Genomic DNA, 27,783 nt, shown 5'->3' with positions numbered 1-27,783 from the left:
AAAGCAAATCGTGGTATTAGCGACTGATTGTGGAAATTATTGAAATAAATAACACACGTTTTAACAAAATTCTTTTCAAAGTGCCATAGTTACATACAAATTTTTCACGCTGAACACAATGCCGTTATCAGAATTTGCATAGTATATCAGAATTTTGTGTAAATTGAGATAAAATAGCGTTTTTGGCCACATTTTCAACATTTTTTTACGACAAAAAATACTAATTTCTAAATAAAACCAACGGCATTTAAAATTAAAATTTAAAAGTATCTAAATACTTTTTTTTTGCTAAACTGTGCAATTGCAATAATTTCCATTTTGCAGTATCCTAATTCCGTATCACAAATGTCGAACAAAAAAAAATTTTACTTGTATTAATTTCAATTTACAGTTCACAATACAATTAAAAATTGATAATCTTTCGATGTTATGGACTGATTTGTTATATACGTGATTGCTATTCTGCGGCAGTAATCAATTTTTATGTCAACTTTATGTAATATCTATATTTGCCGATATGAACAATCCCCATCTGCTAACCGCGCAAGTTTGACCGACGCGTTCGAAATTGTTCGCGCTGATTGAATCCAAACAATGAAGGGCGAAAATATAGGAACGGTGAAAATGGTGAAAGAGATAAGTGTATAAATGCGCAACGTAAAAGCAAAAAAAAAATCGCGGTTCTACCGACTAACAATCTGTCTGCAAGAATTATTCATCCTAAATCCAAGGAGCTTCGGCTTCTTGAATTTATCAGGTCAAGCAGGCTTGACTAACTTGAAGGTACCGCACTCATGTTTCTGCGAGATCCAACAGCCACTCATATCTCAACGCTCAGGATTATAAGTTAGATCGTGAGCGGATTACATAGTTGTGAGAAATTAATATAATACGATACAACTGTGAAGATTACTGTGAATTTAATAGATCGGTTTAATTGGATATTTCGCGAACTATACAGTTTCATCAAGCCGACAGCTCTTGAAATTTAGTAAAAAATAAAATCAGTTAATACCAGCATTAAATAAAATGGCTAAAACGTGTGCAAAAATAATGTAACATATAAAACAAGATTTTAAAGTCGTTTATTACACTAGCGCTAACAACAGATAAGTATATCCTAATCTAATTAATATTTAGCTAATCCTACACGCAGACTAAAATAAAATTATACGTTTCTTTAAATTGAGTCAGTGGCTATTTCGCGACTGTTTCGTATTTATTTTAAAACGCGATAAAACCTAATTATGTTCGGTAACGGAAGCTGTCTTATCATTGTAGCGTTGACAGCAGTATTAAGTGATGTTGCTATTCTTCCTAGAGAGTATCGAAATTGGAGTAATTTTGCGTTCGTGTTAACGTTGTCATAAACAGCGCATTAATAGTATGTACAAACGCCGCTTAGGGCGTTAGCAAGATGTAAAACGGACTTGGCGTAACAGCGTAATGTTACATCGGTTACACGGCCGGCTATTATTCACTAGGACGGACGACATTTTGACGCACTACGTCTAGCATTTATTGCGCCAGCCCGTCTCTAATTCAGGATCATTATAAAGCGTTACAAGGCCAGAAGCAGACAAGCAAATCGCGCAGGACGAAATAACATGGGCCGCAGGAGAGTATAACAAATGAGGGAGAATATCGAATAAAGGTCCGTAGACGGATTCCGAGGGAAGCAGAATGACGCATCTTCTTCCTCTGACCTTTTTTCTCCTGTGAGATTGCGAGAAAATAATTAATTTAAGATAAACAAAAGTGCTTCCGTATCCCTTCAATTTTGTATTCTCCCTATCGAGTTTCATTAAGCCACATATTGTATCAGGGAAAAGTCGAAAATAAATTCAATTTTATGTAACTTTTACGGAAATAAAATATTACAGTTGATTTTCTATGTTATCGCAGATATCTCTTCAGCGAATAAAAGTGTTATTTTAGAAATTATCTTTTTCTACATATTTTGATATTATTAGATATTTTTATTTTTTTATATTTTTTAATTAAACAATGTTTTTAAATTAATCATGCTTTTATATGAATTTTTCTGTTATTCAGTAAAATTTAAATATAGTATTAAATATGATTTAACGATTTTATAACATTGTTTATTATACGAGTATTTGTGCTAATAATGTGCCTTTTGTCTTTTTAGTATTGACATTTTTAACGTCAAATTTTACATCAGGGTATAATGGTTGTACAAGTACAACTGTGAAATACTTCGATTATGAAACACTCCGCAGGATTATATATATACACAATAAGATGGTTATTAGATCTCATATTAAATATCTTTGTTTTAAATATAAAGTAGAGTTATCAATATAAAAGTTACGAAAAACAAAATTGGCTTATTTATTATGAGAATAAATGTAATATAGAAAAAATATAGTCATTTAAAAAATTGTTTCCCAATCAAAACGATAAATTTTATTCCACAAACAAACCTTCAATTTAGTATTCTCGATACGTTCGCATATGGCTAACATATCCGTTGAAGCACGATCGCAAATATAACAAAGCGAATATCAAATTGACTCTCAAGATCCATTTATTAAACCGTATCACGTCTCGAGTATTATGTCTCGGTTTCAGCTGAGTTCTTCTGCGGAAACTCGACTGCAAATACGAATGTAAGTTGGTTTCCTCTTTAACTTTAACTATTAAAATATTTCAACAATTCCCGCGACACTGGCGACACACTATACGTCCATTTGGTCCTTCCAACTTCTCTCGCCGTCTCTTAGAACTTTCAAACTTGCAACTCGAAGTATTGGCTCAAACCGTAATGACCTACAAGGACAAACAAGTTTGGAACTTTTCGCCGGTCGACGTTGATCTGCCTTAGCGGACGATTATAATAGGATACAACCGCTTGCAGCGATTTTACGTAATGCGCGAGTGTAACGCGGATACTACGGAATACAAGAAAAGGAGATACAAAAATTATGCAGCATTGTGATTAAGCGACTGTTATCCTATGGAATAAAAATCTTATAATACAGGATAAAAACGGACTGTGATGTGAAAGAAAGTAAAAGATAAACAAAAATAAAAAAATCACGACATATTGAGATTTATTAATGAATACTGATTGAACTCATTAGTTAGAGTGAAATTTTACAAATATACATAGTAATTGAAACACAAATTTACGTAGCAATTTATGTGTTCAATCGTTTTTTAAAGAAATAATACTTGATCTCGAAAGTTCTCTCACGCTTGATTCTCAAATTGTGTAGCACATAAAAACAATGTTAAAAATGTAATCGTGTTAACATCGTCACTTATCTAGCCTGTACCTTTTTTTATCAACTCCGTTCCTTGCAAAAATACCTACGCGCTAAATAAACTACTACGATCTCGCGGAGAAAAGTTTCCGCGAACTCTCGCAGGCAGGAAAGCGCGGAGTCCTTCCGTCTGGCTTCGACGTTTTCGAAGGAAATAAATAGGGATCGAAGGGGGATCGCGGACAGGACGGATTTTCAGTTGCTATCAAAGGCGCGGCGCGGCGCCCGCCCGATTTTTAATTAATGTCAGGTCACGGAGAGAAATGGCTCCCCCATCTACCGCCGTGTTCCTCAGACCTCTGAACGATCTCGACCCTGTCGTTTCGGAGGAAGAATCGCCTATCGAAAATCGATGAAGTCGTCAGCACCCGGCGGCCGTCGCCGTTACCGGCGCTTTCTAACGTTCGTCGCGCATAATCGTTGATATATCGGCAGAGTCATGCAGACAGCTGATAGGCAAAGTTGCCTTGTGGGATCATGCAGCGCTTACTTCACTCTATAACTTAAACGAGATGGAAAGAATAATGGAGAAAGAGTGAGGAGGAGAGAGCGAGCGATTTAAAATTGCATAGACAAGCAATTTCAGTGTGGTAACACTGAGAAAACACGGCAATGTTAAACATAATGACAATGTTAATCTCTGCGGCTAGATTAAGAAGAAAAGCAAGTAATTGCAGAATTTACGGTAAAAAAGCAGCGCGCAAACGTTTACCGAGAAAGGAAGATCGTACAAAGAGAAAATCATTCGAGTTACTTATTTTTTAAACGATTTCAATTTGTACGTAAGATAATTTGTGCGGAAATAGATGATCTAAAAAATTTGCATTAAACAAGAGTCAAGGATTGTTAACGAAACCGTTAACCGCTCTTTGCGAATTACATAAGTAACTAATAAATACATTTCGTATAATTTAACGTAAAATTACGCAAGCGAGCCAATTAAGCGCTTAATTGGCAATAAGGACGCCAGCTGTCTTGACATAAGCTCCGTTATTTCAGCAAAAAAATCACCCACTTTATCTTTCTTGAAGTACGTCTTACCGCGAAAAAGATAAGCAGCACTCGTTTTAACTGAGCTAGCTCTCGTATTACGTCGGTTTACGTTCCGCAGAAATGAATTACAAGCATTTTCACGTGGATCTAGTACAAGTTGCAACAAACAGAGCAATACAATCCTTTCACTAAAAATATTCGAAACATTTGATTCATCGATTGATTCATCGACTTGGACTATCGTAGTAAACATTTTAATTCTACCTATATTTACATTTCAAAACAAATTTTCCAACGAGCAATGTTTCGTCGGAAGTATTGAAAGATTTATTATTTATTGAAAATTTGCATTTTTTAACAAGCCTTTAATCAGACATTTTAAACTATAAAAATCAATCGAAGCAAACTCCATTAAAAGTTAGCGGAAAAATATGCGTTTGCAATTCGCCTCTGAGGCTCAGTTCGTGAAAATTTCTTCGTTTCGAGCTATAACTTTGAAACTTGTTAAATTCTTTCTGTCAGTATGCAGGCGTTCCTTCCTGCCTAAGTAAAGCAATTCCACATTCACTAAAGAATCCGTTATGAGAATCAAGACCGCCGGTTATAGAACGCAATAGTAAGATCGCGTTAAATTCGAAGAGACAGCGAACGTCGACGTCGTCAGTGCTTACCTTCTCTGCCGAATTTGCGCTTCTTCTTGCCGGCACCGCCGCTGCCGGACGAGCTCTTGCTCGAGCTCTTGTCCTTGCTCTTCCAGCGTCCGATCAACATTTTCCGCAGCTTCCGTCTCAGCGTCTCGAGGGCAGCGTCATCGGGCGCGAAAACGGCGCGGGTGTTAGTCGCGCGGCTGTACGCACCGCGTCGCACGTTCACAAACCGCAACTGGCACGTAGCCGCGCGGGACGCATCGTTTGATGCTGCGGGTGCATAGAAACGACGGACGCACGTCGCACCGCCGCGCGATCTCGCCGTCTCGTAGCGTCGTCCATCATCGACGATCGGGGTGCGTTCCGCCTCTATCGTCTCCGCGCGAATTCGCCGGCTGGTGCGCGAAAGTGGCTCGCGAGCGCGACTTTAATCCAAGCGACTTTAAGCCAAGCTATCGAGCTTTACCTGCGGAATTGCATCCTGATTGCGAAAGTGTGAAAAATTTATATATTTTTGTTATGACTACGATTACTGAAGAATATCCTAATGATAAATAGAATAAATGTACATATAATGGAATATTATGATTATAAAAATTATCTTCTGATTACAATATATTCATATGTCAAATATTTTGAATTTGTAATTATAGATATCAAATAATCTTTAGTCCATCATTTAAAAATTAGTTACGCTTAATGGATATCCTTTCCGTAACTATGGCCATCAAAAATATTTTCAAGCACTTTCTCAATCTGGATTCTCGTCAGTTACAAGCATGCGATTCTACTGAAGCAATCTCTAACAATGGATCATCTCTAACTTCGTTACTGAGCGATACCGTCCATTTCTAATCTACCCACTAAATAATTTCGACAATCGTTGAAAAAAATCGAGAATCGCTAATATATTCATATATATGTATAAATTCGAAGAGACAAGAGCTACATTCAAAGTGAAAGAAATCTCATCGATGATGCTGTAACGAATGGACGAGCCATTATGGAGAACGAAAATTCGGCGGTACGAGCCGCGTTATGCGAAACGCAACCCCATGTTGGATCCAATCATATCGGGACGGCGACAGCCGATTCGGGAAGGAAATCGCGATTGTCGCCGCGGCGTCTCGGCGCCATTGCAGACTATGCCATGTTCCGATCGCGGAGTGTTTTACAGTCCGGAACAGCGAATGCTCGGAAGGTGCTTACGAAACCGGATCAGCAGGTCAAAGGAATGACAGTTCTTCGTAGCGAAGGCATCGCGCGTCGTAAGATAACTTCGTTTATCCCTTCGCCCGCTTCCTGGCGTTCCGAAACGGAACCGTAGACGTTCCGTGAGAGACAGCGATGATGGATAGTGCGCCAAAAACGATGGAGATAGCACGCGCTCTACTTCTCCGACTATACTCCGCGAGCCTCCCCCGTCCCGTCCAGGATTTATGATTTTTATTGCCGTCTACGAACTCTCCTACGTCATTCTATCACAATTTGCCAAGGGCATCGACTGTGTTAATTAGACATCATTTATCATCGCTCGATATCGGAGGAGCGCCCAGCTTCATGATGCAACAATCCCAACTGCGAAACCTCGAGCATTTTTCACTTTTTCACCCCGTTCCCTTTCCATCTACGTCGTTATCGCGCCATTATTTACGAAACGGCATCAATCGTGCTAAACAGACATCGATGAAATAGACATTGATTTAAAAAAATATACGGAATTTTTAGAATGTATATGATCACGTTTTTCCCACTACTGATTTTATCATTCGAACACGAACTTCGTATTGCAAACATCGAATTCATTGTTTCACGCGATCGCGATAAGATGAAAGGTCAAAATTAATTAATAGATATTTCTGTTAAACAGCAATGTGTACGAGCTAAAATAACATTACGCGGGGCATAATTTCAAACTAATAATTCATGTAACATCGCTCGCTACAGAACTCACTTTGATGGAAATTTCGCTCATTGGCTTTTACCATATCAAAGCAGATCAAATTGAAAAGCGCAAACCAGCAAATTTAACGGACTGCCTTTATGAACGTGGCTATTTTAACAGAACAGAAATTCGCGTCGTACCCCCCACCAGAAAACCACGATAATCGCGCCAGTCATTCAATATCATCGAGAAAGAGAGTATCAACGGAGCCTGAATGGCTTCGGAATGAAAGACGACCGTTATTGATGCCGCCCACACACCTCCGAGGAAGCGACTCACCTTGATATCAAACGCGTGACGTAAACCGACGATCTCCGAAAAGGCGGAGAAGGACTCGGTGCTTGCGTGCTGCGGTTAATTAACGACGCTAATTGGATCTTTTACTTCCTTTGTAAAACGATAATTAATTGGATTTGCGGATCGAAGTGATTGCCCGCTCGCGTGCGGCCAAATGAACCGCTATTCCATTCGTATAGTTATTGCCTTTCGCTACCTCGATGTCACCCGAACGAAGCGAGCGAGCGAACGAACGAACGAATGAAATGTCGCGGCAAAGAGATTCGCGGATCATTCGATTGGCAATATTCCCTTTGGCCGTTTTTATTCCTCAACAGGGCCACTTCACTCTGATTTGTTGATCTTGATTTATGGCCCGCTCGCGAAACTTACTCTATGATCGAATTGGACCTTGTATCCAGCTACGCGGATTTCAAGCGGGCTTTTTGGGAAAATTCCAACAAACAAATTAGCCATGACTGTGCCCTCCAGTTACGCTTTGTAAACATTGGAAGCGATCACCATTAAACTGCCAAAGGTGCTCCTTAAGGAAAAGGAGAAACGAAAACTGTGTCTATCGACACAGTTAAAGCTGAATAAAGGACAAATCATCGCCTAATCTTTGACATTTAATATTTAGAGAAAAGCTACGAGTTTTTATATTATACTAAAATTATATTTATATTAGAATAATATCGTCTTAGATTATTCTTTCATATTGCAACATTTAATTGTATTACTTTGCAAAATGACAAGTAAAAAATTCAGAATCTTTTTTTATCCTTTTCTTACAATAATAAATCAATGTTTCCTTCTCTACTCTATTTCTTTATGTTCTTTTTCACGGCTATTAAATATATCTCTTATATTGCCGAAGGACAAAACTTACTTGGGAAATGAATTGTCACTTTCTTATTTTTCACGCTCTGTCTGCAAGGAATAAGATGAATTATGATTTCCTTTATCACTGCTCGGGAAATAATTGTGTCTTTTGATATAATAATAAATCGTTATCGCCATTTGATTTCTGTACATTCTCTATTCAGTAGCAATTTATATAAAAACAATGGATAATTGAACGTACGTCAGAAGAATTGTTTTCTCAACATCTACATTACTACAAATTTATATTGCTAAATATAAATCTCTAAGAAATCAAATCGTTTTAATTACTGAGTGCTCCGAATTCATTAAATATCTAGAAAAAAGATTACAATCACAAAGATTGAGAGATACAAAAGATCATTATTATCGCGCGAATATATACGTTCGTGTCGGTATAACAGCATTGGGATTACAACAGATTGCTTCATATCGATGACACATTCATACACCCTCCATACATAATCGTACCATTCATAGATAACTTTCCTGGAGATTACGTCAAACGGGACGAACGTAAGTCGAGGGTAGCCGCTACGCGCTATTCTCACATGCGGACGGCGACCGCACCGAGGTCAAGGCACTCGGTAGTTCACCATTTTACTGCCTGCATCAGGGCACTACCGGCGACGTCCCGTTCTCCATTTTCTCCCGAGGATATTCGAAACTATTAATCGATACGATGCGCAAATACGATTGTCACAGAAGACAAGGGACATCCTTTCGTTCGCACCATAACGATCCCCGATCTGATGGACAGCAACCACGAGTATCCGTGTCGTCGAGCGACCCTCCCTCAAAGAAATTGATAGCAACGATCGAAAAACGGAGAAAGCACAAGAACCGAGAGCCGCACGTTGCTCCGCACTGTGCCGCAACGGGACCACAATCAAGATGGTCGGCACAACATTTTACCGGTTATCGTCGCGATTCAGCGATGACGTCGTCGACGATGACGACGACGAATCCGGCAACACGGTCCCTTACGTTTACGAGGATCACCGGTCGATGGTCCGCCGACAGACGTTTCAAAGGGGGGACGAACTTGAAAGACGAGACACACTACCACGGCCAACTACTGCGACCACCACCTACACGTCGTTTCACGGGACGCGATAACGCGGGGATGCAGGACGTAGCGGCGGCGGCGGCGGCAGCAGCAGCACTAGCACCACCACTACCACCGGCGAGGGTTGTACTCTCTCACAGGACACCCGGCGGTTTCCTTCCTCGCGAGATATATCAGTCGGAGCTGTGCCGCCGCGACTTATCCGCGAGACGAGCGGCGCGTACTTGTCGCCCGCGACGACTCTCAGCGCGACGAAGGTCGCGATCGATCAGTACTTTTCGAAAAAGACACCCGCACGCGAGAGAGGCGAATGTTGGAAACGGTAAGATACAAACCACCACCACCACCACCACCACCATCAACCACCACTACGATCGCCGCGCCGACTACACGTCGTTTCACACGTCGGTGCACCTGCAGCAGCCGCAACGGCAACAGCAGTGGCGGCACCAGCAGAGAGAGGAGAGCGATACGTCGCCGGGACGCCCGGAAAGTCCCGGCTATACCATCCCCCATTCGCCAACCACCCCCGACGTCTTCCTCTCTCCTTCTATCTTCCCTTCCAGTGACGTCACGGGAATGGAGTCGGGGAATCGATCTCGTACGCCCACCTCCAGGGCCGCGTTCTCTCTCTCCCGTACGGTACTGACCGGATAGAAAACATGCGACCGTTCTCCCTCGACGACCTCCAGCGACCCCCCGGATATGTGTACGCGGCCGGTGACACGCACCGCGCAACGGAAGGGCGTAATTCCTCGCCGGATGGAGTGCACCGGCGAACTCGCGGTCGCAGCGCGATCCCCCGCGAAGGGATGAAACGGCGCGCGGGAAAATGGAACGGATGAACGGAGGGAGAAAACATGTCCTGTTGAGAGACAATTTTCACAGAAGACGCTTTCGCACTTGAACATCAATAACTTTTGAATTCCTGAATAAATAAAAGTTATTCAATTTCTATGTCTGAGGAGAAATATTTTTTATTATCCTCATCGTTATTAATTGGATATCTGGACGAGTGATATTTTTCTTTATTAAATTTGTGTACTTGCATTGATATGAGACGCGTTTATCCTTGTGCGTTTGTAATGTTTGTTTAGCCTTGTTCGTATGTTATAAAGTTTTTCAAAGAACGGGAGAAATTTTTTCCTACAGTATTCTGTTACATAGAAAAATATGTAGCAACGCATATGTAACAAATATTTGTGTTACATGAAACAGTCACAGACGTATTTCTTTCTCGCGAATAAAGTTCCCAATTTTTTAATTATTCAAATCAATACATCTATCCAGAAAAGAAAATTTTTATTCTGAATTTCGTGTACTTGTATGAACTCTAAACATTTAATTGCAACAACAAAAATATTCAAATCGCACATTTGAATATTTATTTAAAGAATATTTTTTTAAATATAACCGCCTCTAAAATCAAAGCTGTACTAATTAAATCAATACGTCAAGTCACATATTGTAAAATATAACTGTTAAATCTCGTTGGATAGTCTCACAGCTGAAAAATAAATTTTTGCGTCAATCTACGAGATATGTCGATAATTCGAGGAAGAATCAAACAATATAACAATTGCCTCAATTGTCTTTCCTTTTGGCAAGTGTATCGATTTTACATGTCAATAAAAACTTCTCAAGTATCCGTCTCGTGACAATATATCGGCATGTGTACCGTCAGTCCAATGACTAATAGAAATATAGCGCAAGGGTTAACGAGTTTTGCGAGAGCAATTATCTATTCGCTATCGCAAAGCGCATGGATATGCGCGTAATATAACACGTAATTAATGAGGGATAAAACTAGCACGGCCAGATAGCCGGGATCGTTGTTTTACCTCCGTTATGAGGCCGGGGAATGCGTTGGCATGACTCTCAATTCCAAACATCGAACATTCAAATCTGCATCTGCGGGCCGGTTAATCTGCATAGATATTGCGCCGTGCAACGCGCGCGTGGAAATTCGGCAAACTATTATTCTACTTCCTCATCAGGAATTCTTTTGTCCCCGGGAATCGCTTCGTGCACCAGTGCGGCGTTCAAGTGGCATTAAAGGAAGGATAATGTCCTCGCCCCGTCTTTTGATCCCCGATTTTTCGCCGTTTCGTCTCAGAGAAAAAGAGAGAAAGAGAGAGAGGAGATCCAGGGCGAAACCGACGTTCGTGCGCGAACTGAGAATAAAGGGAAAAAGAAAATCTCGGCCGCGCTCCCTTCTCGACCGAAAAGAGATGCTGAAAGAACTCAATTATCGTCCCCGATCTTTGCCTATCATTTGATGGCGAGGTTACAAAGAGATCATTGAACCCGCCTGATTGTATGAGGCTGGATTTAACAACCTCATATAAATACAGAGATTTCGTTACCGGCGTTTTAAGAAGTACGTACAAATGATATGTCATATACGGCATAATAATTATTCAGTATAGAAGAATAGAAATAATGTTATATTAAATTGACATTCATTTTGTTAATTCAAGAACTGCAGTATTATATAATGAAACGAATTCGTGTGTTATCAAAACAAGCGCACGATGTGATGAATTAACAAGATTACTTTTAATTAGACTAATGCTGTTAATACAACATTTATTTCTTTTTGTATGTACTTTGTACGAAAGTGCGTACGATAAGCTATGATAAAAATTTCAAACAAGCGAAATATATCTGATATATATTGCTGAACTGATAATAAAAATAACTGTTAGCTTTCTTACATTTTTATGTCACGTATATCAATTTCAGAATATTCGAATGCAAGGAAAATTTATTATTTAATCCTTGCGTTGCGTTATTATAATAATGTTGCGCATTTTTCAACAGTAAAGCTAGTTTAGTTCTAAATGTAATGCAATTTAGCTAATCACATAAACTCTGTTGAAAATCAAAAGAGGACATCCTTGTTAGGCGGCAACATTTTCTGTGACGTATCCAGAATCGCGCGCACTTTCTGTACTATTCCCGAAGCTATAAAATTCTAATGCAATGCTGCAGGGCAATATCGTGGATTTTACATGAATGAGCGTGAAGATGCTTGAGGTCGGAGTTGAAATAGAGTCTACGTCTCATATCTTGCTACGTTTTGTTTCCTTACGCAGCTATTTTTCTCTTCCCCTTGCCTTCATTTACAAAGTACAAGATATTCTCGGCCCTCTCGGGACAACAATCGACCGTTTTAAAATTTATCAGACAAAAAATTAGAAAACATGAACAGATTACTCAATTAATCAATTAAGAGAGTATCCGTGCATGTAATATAATACCTTACGTTATGTTAAAAATACTTTTTGCATTAAACTTTTTAAATAAATACACAACTGCATCATACGAGAAAATTAATACTGCAAAAGCTATAATTTAAAAAAATGGTTCACGTATAACATACAAACTTGTAATTTACCTCAATGTAACGTTAATTGTAACATTATACGTCTCGTATGACGCAACAATATTATCGACAATATTATCTGCTGCGCGACGAAGCCCTCTTCCGTGTAGGCGATTCGATGCATCTCACGACCGGAAGAGCGTGGGAGTACAAAAGTGCATGGTCGGTGAAGCAACGTCTTACGCATCGGTCGAACAGTTTACCGGGATGCAATGTCAGTGACCCTATTTACTGCAGTCTAAACGAGCGATTAATTGCCCTGTTCGCCGTGCGGAAAGATCTACCGCCCGGAGGCGTGATTCTGCCCACTGAATAATCTGAGATAATATTACTCTTATACTCTAATAAATGTCATTAACGCGCAACACGTCTTTCTTCAAATAAAAATTAAGGGAAGATTGTGAACTGCATTTCTAACAGATATGTCGATTTAGTAGCGACAGAAAAATGCAATATCAAATAAAAATTAAGGAAAGAGATTGCATTTCGAAAGGATTTGTTGTTCTGAAAAAATATCTTTTGTTCTTAGTTTTGTTCCTCATTATATAAATGTCTTCCTTAAATACTTACGTATTTCTAAATTATTTTCGCTGTTATCTTTATACTAGCCTACTTATATTTTTATACTTTGTATAACTTGAGCCGCAAGCCAGTAAGATATGTACATATTTTTTTAAAGAGAATAAAAAAAATTTTTTAAGAAATAAATACAAATATATGTATATATAAATATATAAAATATATATTAATAATAAATATAAATATATTTTATATATACATATATATATTTATTACAATATATATTAAATCGTGCTTTATGCAAAACGACGTAATTTAATTAGAAATTCAAAACGGAACTTTATACACGATAAATCCTTTAAATCAATTTAATATACCGTTTCCGACGTTCTTAAACAAAAACAAATGCAAATAAGTTTTCAAACAAGAAATGAGGCGGTACGTGATAGCACTAGATACATTAAAATGCGTCCTTTGAAGAGCGACGTAACTTTATCGAATAAAGAAGGTGTTAGAGACCAAAGGCGCATTTGCGTAGTGACGAAGGATCGCGTCGTTTCAAGTGACGAAGTAAACGCGTCGCGGTTAATCTTAAAATTCAGCCAGCCGATGGTGTTATCTTTGGTTTACCGCGCGCTGTTTGCACAGCTTCAAACGACTTAAGCGAGAGAGAGAGAGAGAGAGATCGGCTAAATAGGCAAGTAAGCAAATGGAGGAAGAAGGTCTGGGTAATCGCCGAGACCAAAATCGGACGTTTATATATTTGTATGCGAAAGACAGACCTCGCGGCAGTTCCACGGAAAACGGCAAATCCACGGTAAGACCTCCGGCGTCTTAGTGCCCCACTGTCGGCAGATCCGAAGAAGTATAGCGAAGGGACCGACTCGGTTTTCTCGCTCGCCCCTGTGCTGGGCGCGAACGTGCCCTAACGCGATGCACGCGTCTCCGCGTCTTAAGAGGCTCATTCGAATGCACGGTCATACGCAGTCGTGTCGTGCGGTTCGTGCATGCATATCGTATAGACCGAATTACGAGCTGCAAAGCACACCCTCGCCCTCGGATTATTTGATGAAAAAGCGCCCGCGCGGGGGCTTACTCTCTCGCGACTTCCCGCCGATTCAGCAGATAAATGCAAACGATCTTTCTCTCATCTCGACGGTTTGAATTCACGACTGCGTTCACGAGTACCGCAATACGAGTTATTATAGCTTAAAAAGTTTTTTTTTTTTAATTGGAACAATTACTCACATTTGCAGCTTTTGTTCTAGATTTTTTAAATCTTTAATATTATTTTCATTCCAAGGAAAACGCGATCGACACAAAATGTTAACGATTCTTTTTTAAAACGTCGACACAAAGTTTTAGTATGTCTAGCGTGGATTAATTTAGCATTCTTCGTAAAAATAAAATAAATCAAGAGTCGACTCACCGCTCCGCTTTCGCCGACAGCCGCGTTGCTCCAGCTCGCTGTTCCATCGGACGTCGCTGCAGGCGTAACTCCTGGCACTATTTCCACGGCGGGAAATTATCAGGGAGTCCTTGGGCAGAGGAGGCAGAGGTTTGTTAGCATCGTACTCCTGCTCCGAGCAACTGCCGTCCGAGCGACATTTCGGGCCCGGGTTACGGGTAACGTACGAAGCGTCCTGAGTTCCGTCGTGTCGATCTTGAGGCAAAAACACCGAGTCGCTGTCCGAGGCGCTGTCCTCGCTTCTGTGTCGCCTGGTGGGCGGCTCGGGTGCCGTTCCGTGCTTGGTCGGCCAGCTGCCAGCCGCTAATTCCGGTCCGGCGTTCGGCTGATTGGAGAAACTGACCCTCTTGGGACCGGTACTTCCGTACTCCACCGACTCTCCCCCTATTAAGCTTCCTCTCTTGAATATAGGATGCGGTCGAGGTCTTACCTCGCCGTCGAGGTACCTGCCATCCTCTTCGTAAATCCCTTCCGGCTTCCTCGCCGGAGACGGTGTGCCAGTTCTACCGTCCGCGACGGGTTTTCTACACGTCGCGTGAAGACTGGTACGCTCAATGTCGCCTCTGTGAAAGTGCGGAGAGGCGCTCTTCGACCTCTGGCTGTCGTATACCGCGAGATCACGCGGGTTTATGGACTTTAACATCTCCTGACGATCCCGCAGCGCTTGCTGCGGCCTGACTATTAGCACCGGCTGATTCTGACCCTTTTGCACCTGCATTAACGGCGGCTTTCCGGCCGGACTCATCTTGAGACGTTGCTGCTGCACGTTACTCCAGTAAGATCTTTCCCCGTGAATGACAGAACCAAGCGCCGCAGCGTTATTGAATGCTTGATTCGTCACACTGCCTGTTCTCGTTCTGTGATGCGCTTCGTACAGCCCGTCCTCCATCAGATTCTGCTCGTAAATCCGCCGCTGCTGCTCCTCGTCGAGCCTCTTCAACTGTTGCCAGTACACCGCATCTCGCACCTCCGGCAGATCGATTTTCGGCGCGATCTGCCTCGCCGACTGCCTCGCCGACGAAACGGCCGACTTCCGTTGCGCCTCTATCGCCTTTTGCTGCCAGTAAAATACCTCCAGGGCATGCCTGGTCTTTTGCTTCGAGGGCGATAACAGTCCGCAGGTCGGATAACTCTGCTGGCCGCACGTCGCGTCGACTCGCTGAACGTGCGGCTCCTGACCTTGTCGCGGCTGCTGCTGCTGCTGCTGCTGCGGTTGATACTGCCGTTGACGTTGCTCGTAAATCGGCTCGCGCTGAAGCGAACTCGCGCTTACGTACATCTTGTCCTGGCTCGTGGTCGGCGACGACTGCCGACCCTCCAACGTCGTCGCTGCCGCCACGAACGGGGTTCGCTGCTGCTGAACGGTATCGTGTCGCCGTTGTTGACAAATATCTTGAGCCGCGTTCGACGGTTCGCGTATCGGGGATCGTGCCACTATTCTCCCCGGCTCGGTGAGCATTTGTTTGGTCTCTGAAACGCATAACTGCGGGCTCTGCGACGTCGAATTACTATGAATCCGAGCTGTTCTCTCGTCGACGTCGCGGCACGGTTTGGTCGAGCCATACGGATCGGGTGGCGGCAACTGATCGTTCTCGCGTCCGCCTTCTCTCATCTCCCTGGTCACCGTGTTGCCGCGCGAGGGGCTCGACCGTCCGTAAATCGGCTCGGGACGCGAGATACCTTTCGAAAAGCCGCAGAATAATGGACTTCTCTGTCCCATAGATCTCCCCATTCTCGGGATGGAAGAATTCTGGCCGCCGTACTGATTTCGCACTTCAATTGGGACGATGCCAGAGATCACACCGTGATCTCCGCGCGAATCCGCGATGGGCACAGGCGATTCCGCGTTGCAGATCCTGGCCTCGTTCGACGGCCGAGAGATTCGAGACTGGCAGATGGCTTCTCGCTTGGGTGAAGCTATCAGAATTTGCTCGTCGGGCTGTGACCTCCTGGCGCGAGATCCCACCGATGGCGACGTCGCTACCGTCACGCCAAGTTTCGATGGTGATACGTTCTGAATGGACGATCTCTCAGCTTGATTGCACGCCAGTGAGTCGCTCTTCAAACTTACGTCAGCAGTCTCGTAACTCTTTAAACAATCTTCGCGTGATTTCTCGATTTCTTGTTTCGACTCCATTCGTGCGTTTTCATTATCCTCGCAATATTGCAAGGAACAATTCTTCGAGGGTGATTGTTGATTCGGTGAACATTTTAGTTCGAACACCATATCATCATTTCTCTTCTTCGGCGAATTCTCCGCTATACAGTCCGACACTTCTGTGTTCGAAAAATGTTCCTCACGACACGGCGGAGTCTCGTCGTAAACATGTTCCTCGATGTAGTTACCGGACGGCTGAGAAGTCACGGTTTGACCCTCGTTCTCGTAAAGCCTTTCGCGCGCGTCTTCGAAAAGCGGCCGGTCGGCGGGTGAAGTTCGAGCACTGCTACGAGGCGAGTTTAAATAATACTCGCCGCTCTTCGAGCTGGTGGGCGAGAACTCGCTCTTCTGACTCGAGTTAGGCGTGCAACTCGAATCGGCGTAATCGCCGGACTTTTGACTGGAGCCGGACGACGGATATTTCGGGCTTCTTCCGATTAACGGCGCTCTCTGATTTTGATTCACGATCGGTTGTCGAGTGATTTTAACTTGCGCGGCAACCGACTGCGGCGAATTGTGAATCAGACCCGCCTCGAGGCTCCTGTTCTGGTAAAGCCCGGACTGGCTTCGGAAATCCACGTTGTCGGCAACGTCCAAATCGTTGAGATTGTCGCACAGTTGATCAACGCCGTCCCGATAATTTTCGTAGTTCGACAGCTCGAGTCGCGACTGCGGGATCTCCGGTAGCGGCCTGTCAACGGGATGAATAGCACGCGACCGTACGAAATACCGTTCGCCAGGCGGCGCCGAGATTCGGCCGGAGGCACCGTGATTCCTCTGGAAGACATAAATACGCGCGCCGTGATTCGGCTCCTGCAGACTGTGTTTACGCTCCAGATGGCCGTATCGCCGGCTGTCCTGCTCCTCGCGCCTCTGCCGCTGCTCGTACTTCCTGACGTCGGGCGAGATGCCGAACTGTCCGCCTCTCTCCAGCCATCGCTCGTCTGGCGCGATCGAGCTGAGACTGGAGTCCGCGGTGTACGACCTTTGACCTCTGGGTCTCTCGCGAAGAAGTCGCGTGTCGTCCGTCTGCAGGAAGTGATCGGGCGTACTAGTGATTGGCCCCTGCTCGGGGAACAATTCTCGTTTGATCTCATCCAGTCTCTCCTCGATGATGGAGCCGTTCAGGCTGTTGTCAAGTTTAACGTTTCTCTTGATGTCCTCGTTCAGATTCATCGTGTCCGGCGACCTCGTGTAATTTCCATTTTGCTGATAACGAGCGAAGTGTCGCTCGTCGTATCTCCGTCGCTCCTTCTGCTCCTTCTTCTTGTATTCCTTTCGCGAGTCCTTCGGCGAGAAGATAGCCGGTAAGAGACGCCGAAAGCCGAGCTTCTTCTTCTGCTTCTCCTCCTTCTTCACCTTGGACGATCCCGCCTCCATTGCAAATTCCTTTATAAGACTCGCGTAACCGTCGCTGCCGCGATTACTTCGGACAACGAAAGTCGTCGGATAGGTGGATTCCTTCGAGTTGACCACCGTAAAAGAATTACAAATTTTATCGTTTCTCTTTTCCGTTAAAAGATTCTTCCGATCGATAAGAGGTATTTCGTTTTTCACCTCCTCGATATTCTTTTCACAGTTAGTCGTCACTTCGTTCGAATTCGGATCGTAAGTAACGCTAATCGCGTCACTTTTAATATTTTCTTTTCTTAAATTTAGATCCTCGTGAGTTGCCGTTGTAATGAGAATCGTATCGGCTCTCTCTACTTCTTCATTCCACCGAGCGCAATCTTTATCTTCCTCGCCGCCGTAAGCTCGATCAGATCCATCGATAATATCGTCGTTATCGTTATCGTCCGTCTGTATCTCGTCTTCTCCGTTCGCTACCTGGGCGATGTCTTCGTCGATCGCCTTGATTCTGTCCTCCAGACATGAATCGGAGTCGACGGTGCTCACGGTGCTGTTTTCGATCTCCTCGGAAGTCCGTCTCTTCGGCTCGTCGATCGACGCTCGCCTCCCCGCGTACTTCGCCTCCGGATGCTTCCGGTCAAACAGCAGCTGGGCGTCGCGATCCTCGACGATACTCTCGCGCGAGGACACGCTGCCGAATTCTTCGACGTAAGACGACTTCGAGGATTCCGAGGAGTTCCGTTGCAAGCGATCGTCCAAAAATTCCCCGGACCACCTTTTCTCCACCTCCGTCACCTTCTCGCTGTACTTGCGTTTGACGTCGATCTCACCCGACGGCCGCTCGTCGGCCTCGTTGTCGGACGTGTAATCGAGATCGGTTTCCAGCAGCCTCTTCTCCTCGATTTTTAGCTGCTTATCGAGGTTGTGCCGCTCGAGGAAATCCTTGTCGAATCCGGAACTTAATATCTCGCTGCAATTCGACTCCGAGATAATCGGCGACTTCCGAAAATAATTCGCCCGGAGACTCAGCAGCTTCTCCTTGTAGCTCCGCGCAGTACTGGCGTGAATCTTGGTGCTCAGATTCTTCTGAAGATCGTCGATAGTCGACTGGCTTTTCTCCAAGCGGTCCCGCACGTCTCTGTCGATACTCGCGTCTGATCCTCCGCGATTTTCAACGTCGTTGTAAATCTCTATTTCGTCCGATTCACGTTTGCAGTTCACGCTCGTAGCATCCGATGTCTCATTGCGTTTATCGATTTCGGCGGAGCTTATACTGTCGTCACCTTTTTTATCGCCCGCAAAATCTTCCGCTTCGAGAAGTTCTTGCTCAGTTTGCGCTTGCTTAACCTCAGCCACTGTCTTGTCAACAACTTTTTCCCCCTTCGACAATAAATCTTCCGAAGATTCTGTCTTCGTGGAGGAGGCCGAAGTCACTATCAAAGATGAATTACGCTCATTTTTAGTTACAGATCTCTCCGGGACCTTCGGTGGTACCTTGTTCTTCTTGACAATAGAGTTCGCCGAATTCAAATCTTTAATTACGATGCTACCGATCGACGGGCTTTTAGGGTACTTGATCGGCTTGATTCTAGTCTCTTCGCTCGAAATACTAACACCGTTACTCTTCCGGCTCTTCGGAATAGGAAGTTTCGATTGACCGCCCGACACGACGGATTTAGGAATAGAATCTTTTGATTTTGACGCGTTCTCCGATATCGAAACTCGAAATCTATCGTTATTCGCCGATTTCTGCCGCTCGTCTCTCACGCATTCGACGACATTCGAACTCGTCTCCGAACTCAGAGATAATTTTCTCGACGACTCGTTCTTCGTTAGCAACACTTCTCGCGATCCGTTCGAAGATTCGAGGACGATTTTCTCGACGGTAACTTTGTCGACGGACAGAACTCGCACGTTCGCTTCTTTCCCGTCACCCGTAAACGAGTCCCGATTATGCCGCACGTCCGTTTCTGAGATATTGCTACCGAAGACTGCCTCCTTTGGCTCCATGCTGATTCGTTGCGCGCCGTTCCTCTTTTAAGGGCGCCTAAAAGAATTTCATTGTGATCGACTCATGAACGAAAAAGAGAGGCAAAATAATAAAGTTTTAAACGTGAGATAAAAACGTAAAAAAATATTTATCTTTATAAAATCAAAATAAAATATATATGGAAAAAGCTGAATAAACATCCAGATAATCTACAAGTTTTTTTAATTAAAATATATTACCTATCTAACGGTAATTTATCATCTCGCTCTAAAAAGTTCTTACTTGTATCGCATGTTATTACATGACTATGCAACAAATAATAATCACCGTAACGATTTTCGCTACGAGAAAATCAAACTTAGATCAAATAGAATCTGCCATTGAAAACACAAGTAGGACACCCTGTTTAATGCCATTATTTTTTATATTCAATGTACCATTCCAAACGACGATACAGGCAGAGATACAGGCGGGGTGAGAGAGTATATCGGGGGAGATAAAGGGAGACTCGAGATAACTAGATAAGTGCCTGCGCAGCCTGCGTGGTCGTTCGAAATTTTCTCATTAGTCCATCACGGCTGCGGGCTGCCGCGCCGATGTTTGACCCGGTCAAGTACGTGATGCACGTACGCGCGGCCATGTGCGCACCAGCCGCTCTCGTGTATACACTCGCGAGCACGTGCCGGCGCTCCCGGATCGTGCGAGCGCGCCAACAAACCTTGCGCGCGGAGTGTAGTCTAAACACACATGTTCTCTAAACATCGAAGCGGAAAATCTCGTCGGTCTCTCCGTAGCCTTCGTTCGCGCGCGAGCGCGGTCAACGTCTCTCTTTCTCTCTTTCTTTCAGTCTCACGAAAGGTGCCGCGGCGCGGCGGCCGTAGAGTCGCAAAGTGCAACGACCGTGACGAATTTCGTTCAGGAACATACAAAGCGTCTAAAACGAGAATATACAACCGTGCACGGCTTCGAATCCCTTTTTCCACGTTGATACCGTTACACTCACTTCCGCCCGTATTTCCTCTCCCCTCTTGGAGTGACGTAAGCGTCAAGGATATAGGGAAAGGGAGAGAAGTAGAAATACGCGTTTATTCACGCGTAGGGCGCCCTAGCTCCGAAGGCATTATTAATTCGGTTGTGTACCAGAGCGAGAGTTATTTTAGTAAGTGTAGCATATTATTAAACTTGAATGAAAAAGAACAAAATCCTAGAATAGTAAAAGAAAGAGGAAAATTTCTTATGTATGAGATGAACGACAGAGATGAATGGATAGAAAGAAAACACCGAAATAGTACAACTCCTCTCCGTGTATGTAAGAAAGATAAACATACAAGTATAAATACGAAAGAAGTGACACAAAAAGATCCATTTCGCTCGGAAAAGAATTACGTGACGGGACTACTTTTACCGCGCGAGAGAAAGCAAAATAAAAGAGATCGACAAGAGAGAGAGAGAGAGGCACGCGCGGGATACCTTTGCCTAATTTTGCGATTGTAATAAACCGATCACCGCAATCCGCGATGTGTCACGTAATATTGATTTAATGGCGCGTTAGCCCAGAAACTACAGCAATATCCAAAATGAACTGCTTTTTGCCACATGGACTCGTTACGTTACATGTCCCGTTTACCGGAAGAAGGGAGACGCTCGCTATTAATCCAGCATCAATATGTTCAATATCGCATAAATCGGCAAACACCTGACGAACGCGAATTATCTTCTCCTCGCGACTGTCGGTCACGGATGTCTATCACGTGTATGTGAACTCTCGTATTGACGCAGAGAGGTCCATTAATCGCACATAACGGTTACGGAATTAATGAAAGAGAGAGAGAGAGAGAGAACTTGCTGCAACAGTGAGCTAACTCACATTGTTTCAAAATTATAACATTCTAAAATAAAATGTAAAATCTAAAGTTTATCACTTTAACTTTAGAGTTTCTTCATTTTTATAAAATTTAATATTATAAAACAAATCAGAACACACTGTGTTGTATAGCAAACTCTTCCGTTAAAAATAATTTTAATTCGATGCCAGTATTAATAGAAAAAATACGCCGTGCTCGTGTTTTAATAAAATGTTATTTGTTTTATTAATACTTATTGAATGAACAAGATTATTTGCAACTAGACTGCTGTTGGCTAATGCTGTTAATAAATCCTTTTCTCCGTGTATATATTTGTTCTGCTCCAATAATTCCCTTCTTTCAGCACGCTCTTACACACTTTCCGTGCTCAAAATGGAACTTTACGCTCCGAGGAGAGAAGAAGACGAAAAAAGAGGACGATGGGCCAAAGAAAAACTGAGTTAACGTTTATCATGGCGCACCTTCGAGTGCATCTAATTCCGATGCAACGCGTGACACTCCGGGCGCGAGTGCACCGTTCACCGTTCGGCACGTTCCGGTCCGAGGCCGCGCGCGAATGAAACTTAACATTGTTAGCCAGCGCACAACGTGGCGCGTCGCAACCGACGTTTCCCGGAAGGTGCGTTTACAATCGACTGATCAGGATTCGCGCATTATTCGTTACGTACTCGCGGAACGTGATGCCGTGGACGGGCGACATGGAAAGGAGCGAGATGGGAGCGAGAGAAACGTAATATTCACAGGTGAAACCAATACTACCGGTGTTAACTTACGATGTGATCATTTCGCAAAATATCTGCTTGCTATCGCCCCACGCCGATTACGTAAATAATTTGCTAGCGTGGCATGCGGCGTGTGCACAATTATGACGCAATTATGACAGAAATACGCTCGCACGATGACCAAGTTCTTTTTACCTAACCCGACCCGAGTATACGATATTTTACTTAACAAAAAATAGTATAGCGCATACCGCGCGTACGCGGTGCTTTTTACGATAGAAATAAAAGACAAACGAAACTTTAACGCAATAACGATAATAATATACGCTTGAAACACGTCATGCGTTAATAACGAAATAACGATGTTGCAATAATTTAAATTCGTTTCACGTAAATGTTTACACAAACTCGATATCACGATATTTTATATAGAATATTTATTAATTCGATTTTTATATTTTTATTTATTAATTTCTTTTTAAAGCTTGTACTTTGTTTCGTAATTAAAATAGCAACAAACGGAAACGTTTATGAGGAAGAGTTCAAGGAACTGCGGGACGTCCGCAATTATGCCCACTACCTCTTTAAGGATTAATTTATATCTACGTAACTAACTTCGCCGGTGTAATCGCTGTACGATGAATGCAAAAAGGCTAGAAGACGGTAGATTAGCGGATAACGACGGTAAGTAGTGTATGCGAGAATAACGCGGATAATAACGCGGAAACGCCGTCGTCCTTTATCCGCGTCTCGTGATTATCAGTCCAGAGGAAACTCTTGAACAGCGAGCCGGCGAGATGCGTGACAAGTCGACCGCGCGGTCGGGACACAGAAATAAACGGAACCGAAGAACAAAGCCGGTAATTGACAGACGCGCTTTGTTCGGCCGGCGCACCGCCACTCTCGCTTAATTATCGCGGTACTCGGTTATCTAATTATCGTCATTAGATAGGATCCCAAGTGGGCAATTCGGAAGTGGCCCTTTGGAGTTTGCCGACCGCCGATTCACGGAGAGCGGATTCGATACATGTGTGTGTGTGTATGTGTATATGTGTGTGTGCGCGCATATCCGAGAGGATCACCTCCCATACTTATCAACAGCGTATTCGTTTCCGAATATTGATTCTAACGAATTCCCTTTTCGTATATGTGCGGACAAATCCGATGGGAGAATTTTCCAATATTTCCGATATATCGGAGATATTGAAAACCGTTCTGCACGAAAGTGTCTTGTCAAACGCAAACGCAGTAGGAAGAAACTTTCAGAAATTAGTCTCTTGAATTATGGGAGAAAACTCCGATCTCTTTAAAACTGTTTTACGTGGCTTTACCAAAAGGCTCTTGCGCTCCAAAATCTCCGAATGAAATAAGTATATATATTTACGATGTTTGATAGATTACAAAAATTAATCTTATCTCCGTAAATCAAAAGTCGCATCTTCTAAGACTCTAAAAGTTTTGAATTTATACTGCGGTCTTTTTCCTGCATACATTTTACGTTTCATTAAAATTGATGTTTTCGAGTTTAAGAGCCTATTCCGTTATTGGATACTCCGATATTTCGCGCCGATATGCAGCACGGTACAATAGCGATTCCCTTCTCACGTGTTAGATTAAATCGGTAAAACGATGGATAATGCAAAGGTCATAAGTTAGTTTGCACGTGTCTGAAGTACGATCCCCGATCTCTCGACCGGAAAAATCGGGACTCGCAGGTTGCATACGACGGCGGAATGCACTAACCCGATGAGATAGCGTCTGGCGAGCGGATATACGCAAGGAGAGAAAAAAGCACTTGTCAGATTTGAGAAAAGATAGTGTTTGACCTCCCGTATTTCTCTGTCGTCAAAAAATAAAAATTCCTATGAGACACCATGTGCTAAATTATGCGCATGCCCATATGTATTAATTTAATACATACATATACATTTAATAATATATAAATATATTTGATACAGCAGGTACAATAAGTGTCTAATTGTAAGTCCTTCTTTCAATTAGTTAGAAAATACAGTACTATCTCAAACGATCGAAGGTTGTTCAATGCTGTATTTGCCTCGATGAGAAAAATACTGTTTCTAGCTAGAATTACAAAGGGATGTCGGCCTTTTTGTCTCTGTGCCAAGAATTTTCCATGTCAGCCTATTCACGAGTCGAGTATTGTTCGTGTGTGAGTATTTACGGAAACCACGGAATTCTGCAGCCCGTATTTGCAGGAGCGTATGTGCGGAGCATGGCTATCAGATAGCGCGCGACGAGCATACGATTTTATCGTTAGATGTGTGTCGGTACGTTCTATACAAACAAAACGAAAAGTGTACGCGTACCGGCACCCGTGTCTAATTATATATTAATTGTCCGTTGGAATCATCAACAGATCAACGCGTGTATAAAACATATCGGTACCGGGCGACGTACGGTTTTTCGCCGGTAAAACGGCGCGTCGCAAACCGGTTTGCCTCTTTCCGCGTTAAGTGCATCCCGATAGCGGCTGCAGCAGTTTTTGTACACGTTTAATAATTTCCAGCGCCAAAGAGTTCGCGGAAATCTCATACCCTTTTTGCTTTTTCTTTCCGCCCGATATGTCAACGATATATCGCACATCACGATTCGCATGCAGATATAATATGTAACGAGCGCGATATGCAATGCACTCATATAAAGAGTGACTTGAAGAGTTGCTTGAAGATAACCATCAAGAGTACGTCGGTTCCTTTGAACAGACAACCTCGAAGTTTCTACGACGATGAAGTTAGCTTATCGCATAAATATTCTATGAATATAAATTATATTTTATAAATGTAAATTCGCGATAACAAAAATATATTATACAATCGCAATTTTCCAAGACTAACAATTAATAAGATTGAAATAAGCTGAATCAATCTTTGCAATAATTTTAGTTCAGTCCAGCTAATCAATATAAGAAATGATAAGAAAGCCAATTAATTAACAAGACTTTATGATTATCAAATTATATAATCGCTATTCTGAAAGTTCAACAATGCGTAATGATATCATTAGCGTCGGGAAATTATTAAAATTAAATCCTATTTAAAATTTTTATACTTTTATATTATAAAATTAGATTTTACGTTTAATTTTGTAAAAACAAAAATAAAAACAATAACAATTATGCAGTACTATTGTGCAGATGTCGGAAAATTTAAACTTGTATTGCATAAACATAAATCGTGTCGAGGAAAGTAAAATCGAGCTTGTATTGCGACGAATGCTATTCCGTGTTGCATTTGACGACTAAATCGACTCGGGCGAAAGAAACAAGAAAACAAATTGATCGACATGAACACCCTGGTTCCGATGACGCGATGAATGTAGCTGTCAGTGAACGTTTAACGGATTAACGAGCATCGCTCAATTCTCGCTAATATGATAATGAACGATGCTCGCGCGGTCGATGTACGGCGTTGTCGTGCTGTTGACGATTTACGTCGATCATTCCTAAATTTTATCGTCACCGTCACGATACCGTCACGCCGATCCGCGATTTTGCCTTGGCATTAATTGCTCGACAGGTACGCGATAATCTTCGGGATGTCGTCAGCGCGCTTTCGTTTTCATTCGCGATTACATATCCACTGCCTCCGCGAGATCGGTGACATCGTTATTGACACACTTGGCACGAATACACGAGGCAGGAGCGAGATAAGAGTAGACAGACGGTACATGATTTACAGGCTGCAAAAGGCAAACTTACAAGCTCCCGACTGCTGTTTGTTGCAGTAGCTACTCGCACGTGCTGCGAAACGCAGTATGTACATCGCGAAAAGCGTTATACACACAAAGGCGAAGGGATTACGGCGAAGGTAACAATGTTTGCACATTTATGCTGCGCCACGCCTTTCGGAATTTATTTGAAAATCAAATCGACGACGTGAGATGCGAAACAGAGAATGGGAATAAAAGATGACTTCTCTCGCGTGACTTTTCGCGTCACAAAAGAGAACGACGAGGGAAAGCGGACGCGTTGCGACTTTTGCGAACGCAATTTTCGCGAAAAGAAGCGGGCTAACCGAGTTGCTTACATGCTGTTCCAGGCGCGTTTACCGAATGCACGCGACACACCGGGAGAAATCCGAGGACGGGTGCCGTTTTGCCGGTTTGCGTACTCGTCCCTGATGGATTAAAACCTTATCACACAAACGTCGGGAGGAGGGGCTCTCTTATCGTCACACCTTGGACACGGGGACACTGTCACTGTCACTGTCGCACTGTTAAACAAATGGGACGCGATTTTCCGCGGTATTTTCTACCTCGCGCACAAGACGGCTGAAAAAGGATTTAAAGCCGAGAGGCGACGCGCGGCAAATAAGAACGTTTAAATAAAACTCCGAAACAGGCGCCGGTTCCGAGAGAGGTGATAACACGGCATGGTTAACGAGGAAGAAGAAAAACTAAACGAAATTAAAGAGAGGGTGGAGTTCGAAAGGACGGGAGCTGAGAGAGAAAGAGAAAGAGAAAGGAAGAAGAAGAGAGAAAAGGAGGAAGTGAGACGGACGAGGTGCTGGCAACGATGTCTCTGTACTGACTGACGACGAGTTGTTCGTATAATATACGTAGAGTACGAGAAAGAGAGAATGCCGGGGGGAAGGGGGACTAGGAACGCGCGAGAAAGAGCGAGACGAGAGTAGGGAATAATGAGGAGAGAGAGAATGGACGAGAGAACTGGCCGTAAACTGGCAGAGAGACGAAGGTCTCCGCGGCGCGGGCTCTCCTCTCACGCGAGCGAAGACTCGATTGTGAACGGGCTGCGTGTTAAACGCTGATAACACGCAAGTTACAGGTACATATGTATTTACCAATGACACATCGGCGTATCGGGGAAACTACAGTGATTCTCAGTCATTGATAAAAAGCGACGTCGATTCTCGATCTAATGGTGTCTCAGAGAGATTTTCTCGGATGTAATTTAAGTTTTTAATAAGATGTTTGTCAAAATCCTGATTATACTTCAAGCAAAAAGCCTGTTAATTATTTTATAAAACAGTTCTAAAAAATTATATAAACATATTTAAAAGAGATTTGTCACCAGGGATGTAGTTAAACGTGTAAATTTTACGTTCTTTTTACATATTATTACGTATTGCTTACACAGTATCGAAATTAAATTCTGTATGTACATATATCCGGAATCATAAGACAAGAACAGACAGGTAGCACCTGCTAGAAGGCCGTAAAAAATATTCCTATTAAGCAGAAC

At 43.0% G+C, this 27,783-nt stretch overlaps 1 protein-coding gene across 1 annotated transcript in view; it reads right to left on the bottom strand.

Moving 5' to 3' along the window:
* LOC105449117 overlaps positions 1-27,783 on the bottom strand; it is a 246,648-nt gene that overhangs the window by 170,778 nt on the left and 48,087 nt on the right. Inside the window, 4 exon segments of the mRNA XM_011688116.1 lie at positions 14,515-14,586; positions 14,641-14,945; positions 15,021-17,200; positions 17,252-20,032. Coding sequence (XP_011686418.1) covers positions 14,515-14,586; positions 14,641-14,945; positions 15,021-17,200; positions 17,252-19,995 — 5,301 coding nt within the window. The 5' untranslated portion in view covers positions 19,996-20,032.

Source organism: Wasmannia auropunctata, unplaced genomic scaffold, assembly GCF_000956235.1.
Source record: "Wasmannia auropunctata unplaced genomic scaffold, wasmannia.A_1.0 LD336078.1, whole genome shotgun sequence".
Lineage (NCBI taxonomy): Eukaryota > Metazoa > Arthropoda > Insecta > Hymenoptera > Formicidae > Wasmannia > Wasmannia auropunctata.
Note: the sequence above shows the minus strand (reverse complement) of the source record. Positions and strands in the feature narration are given on the sequence as shown.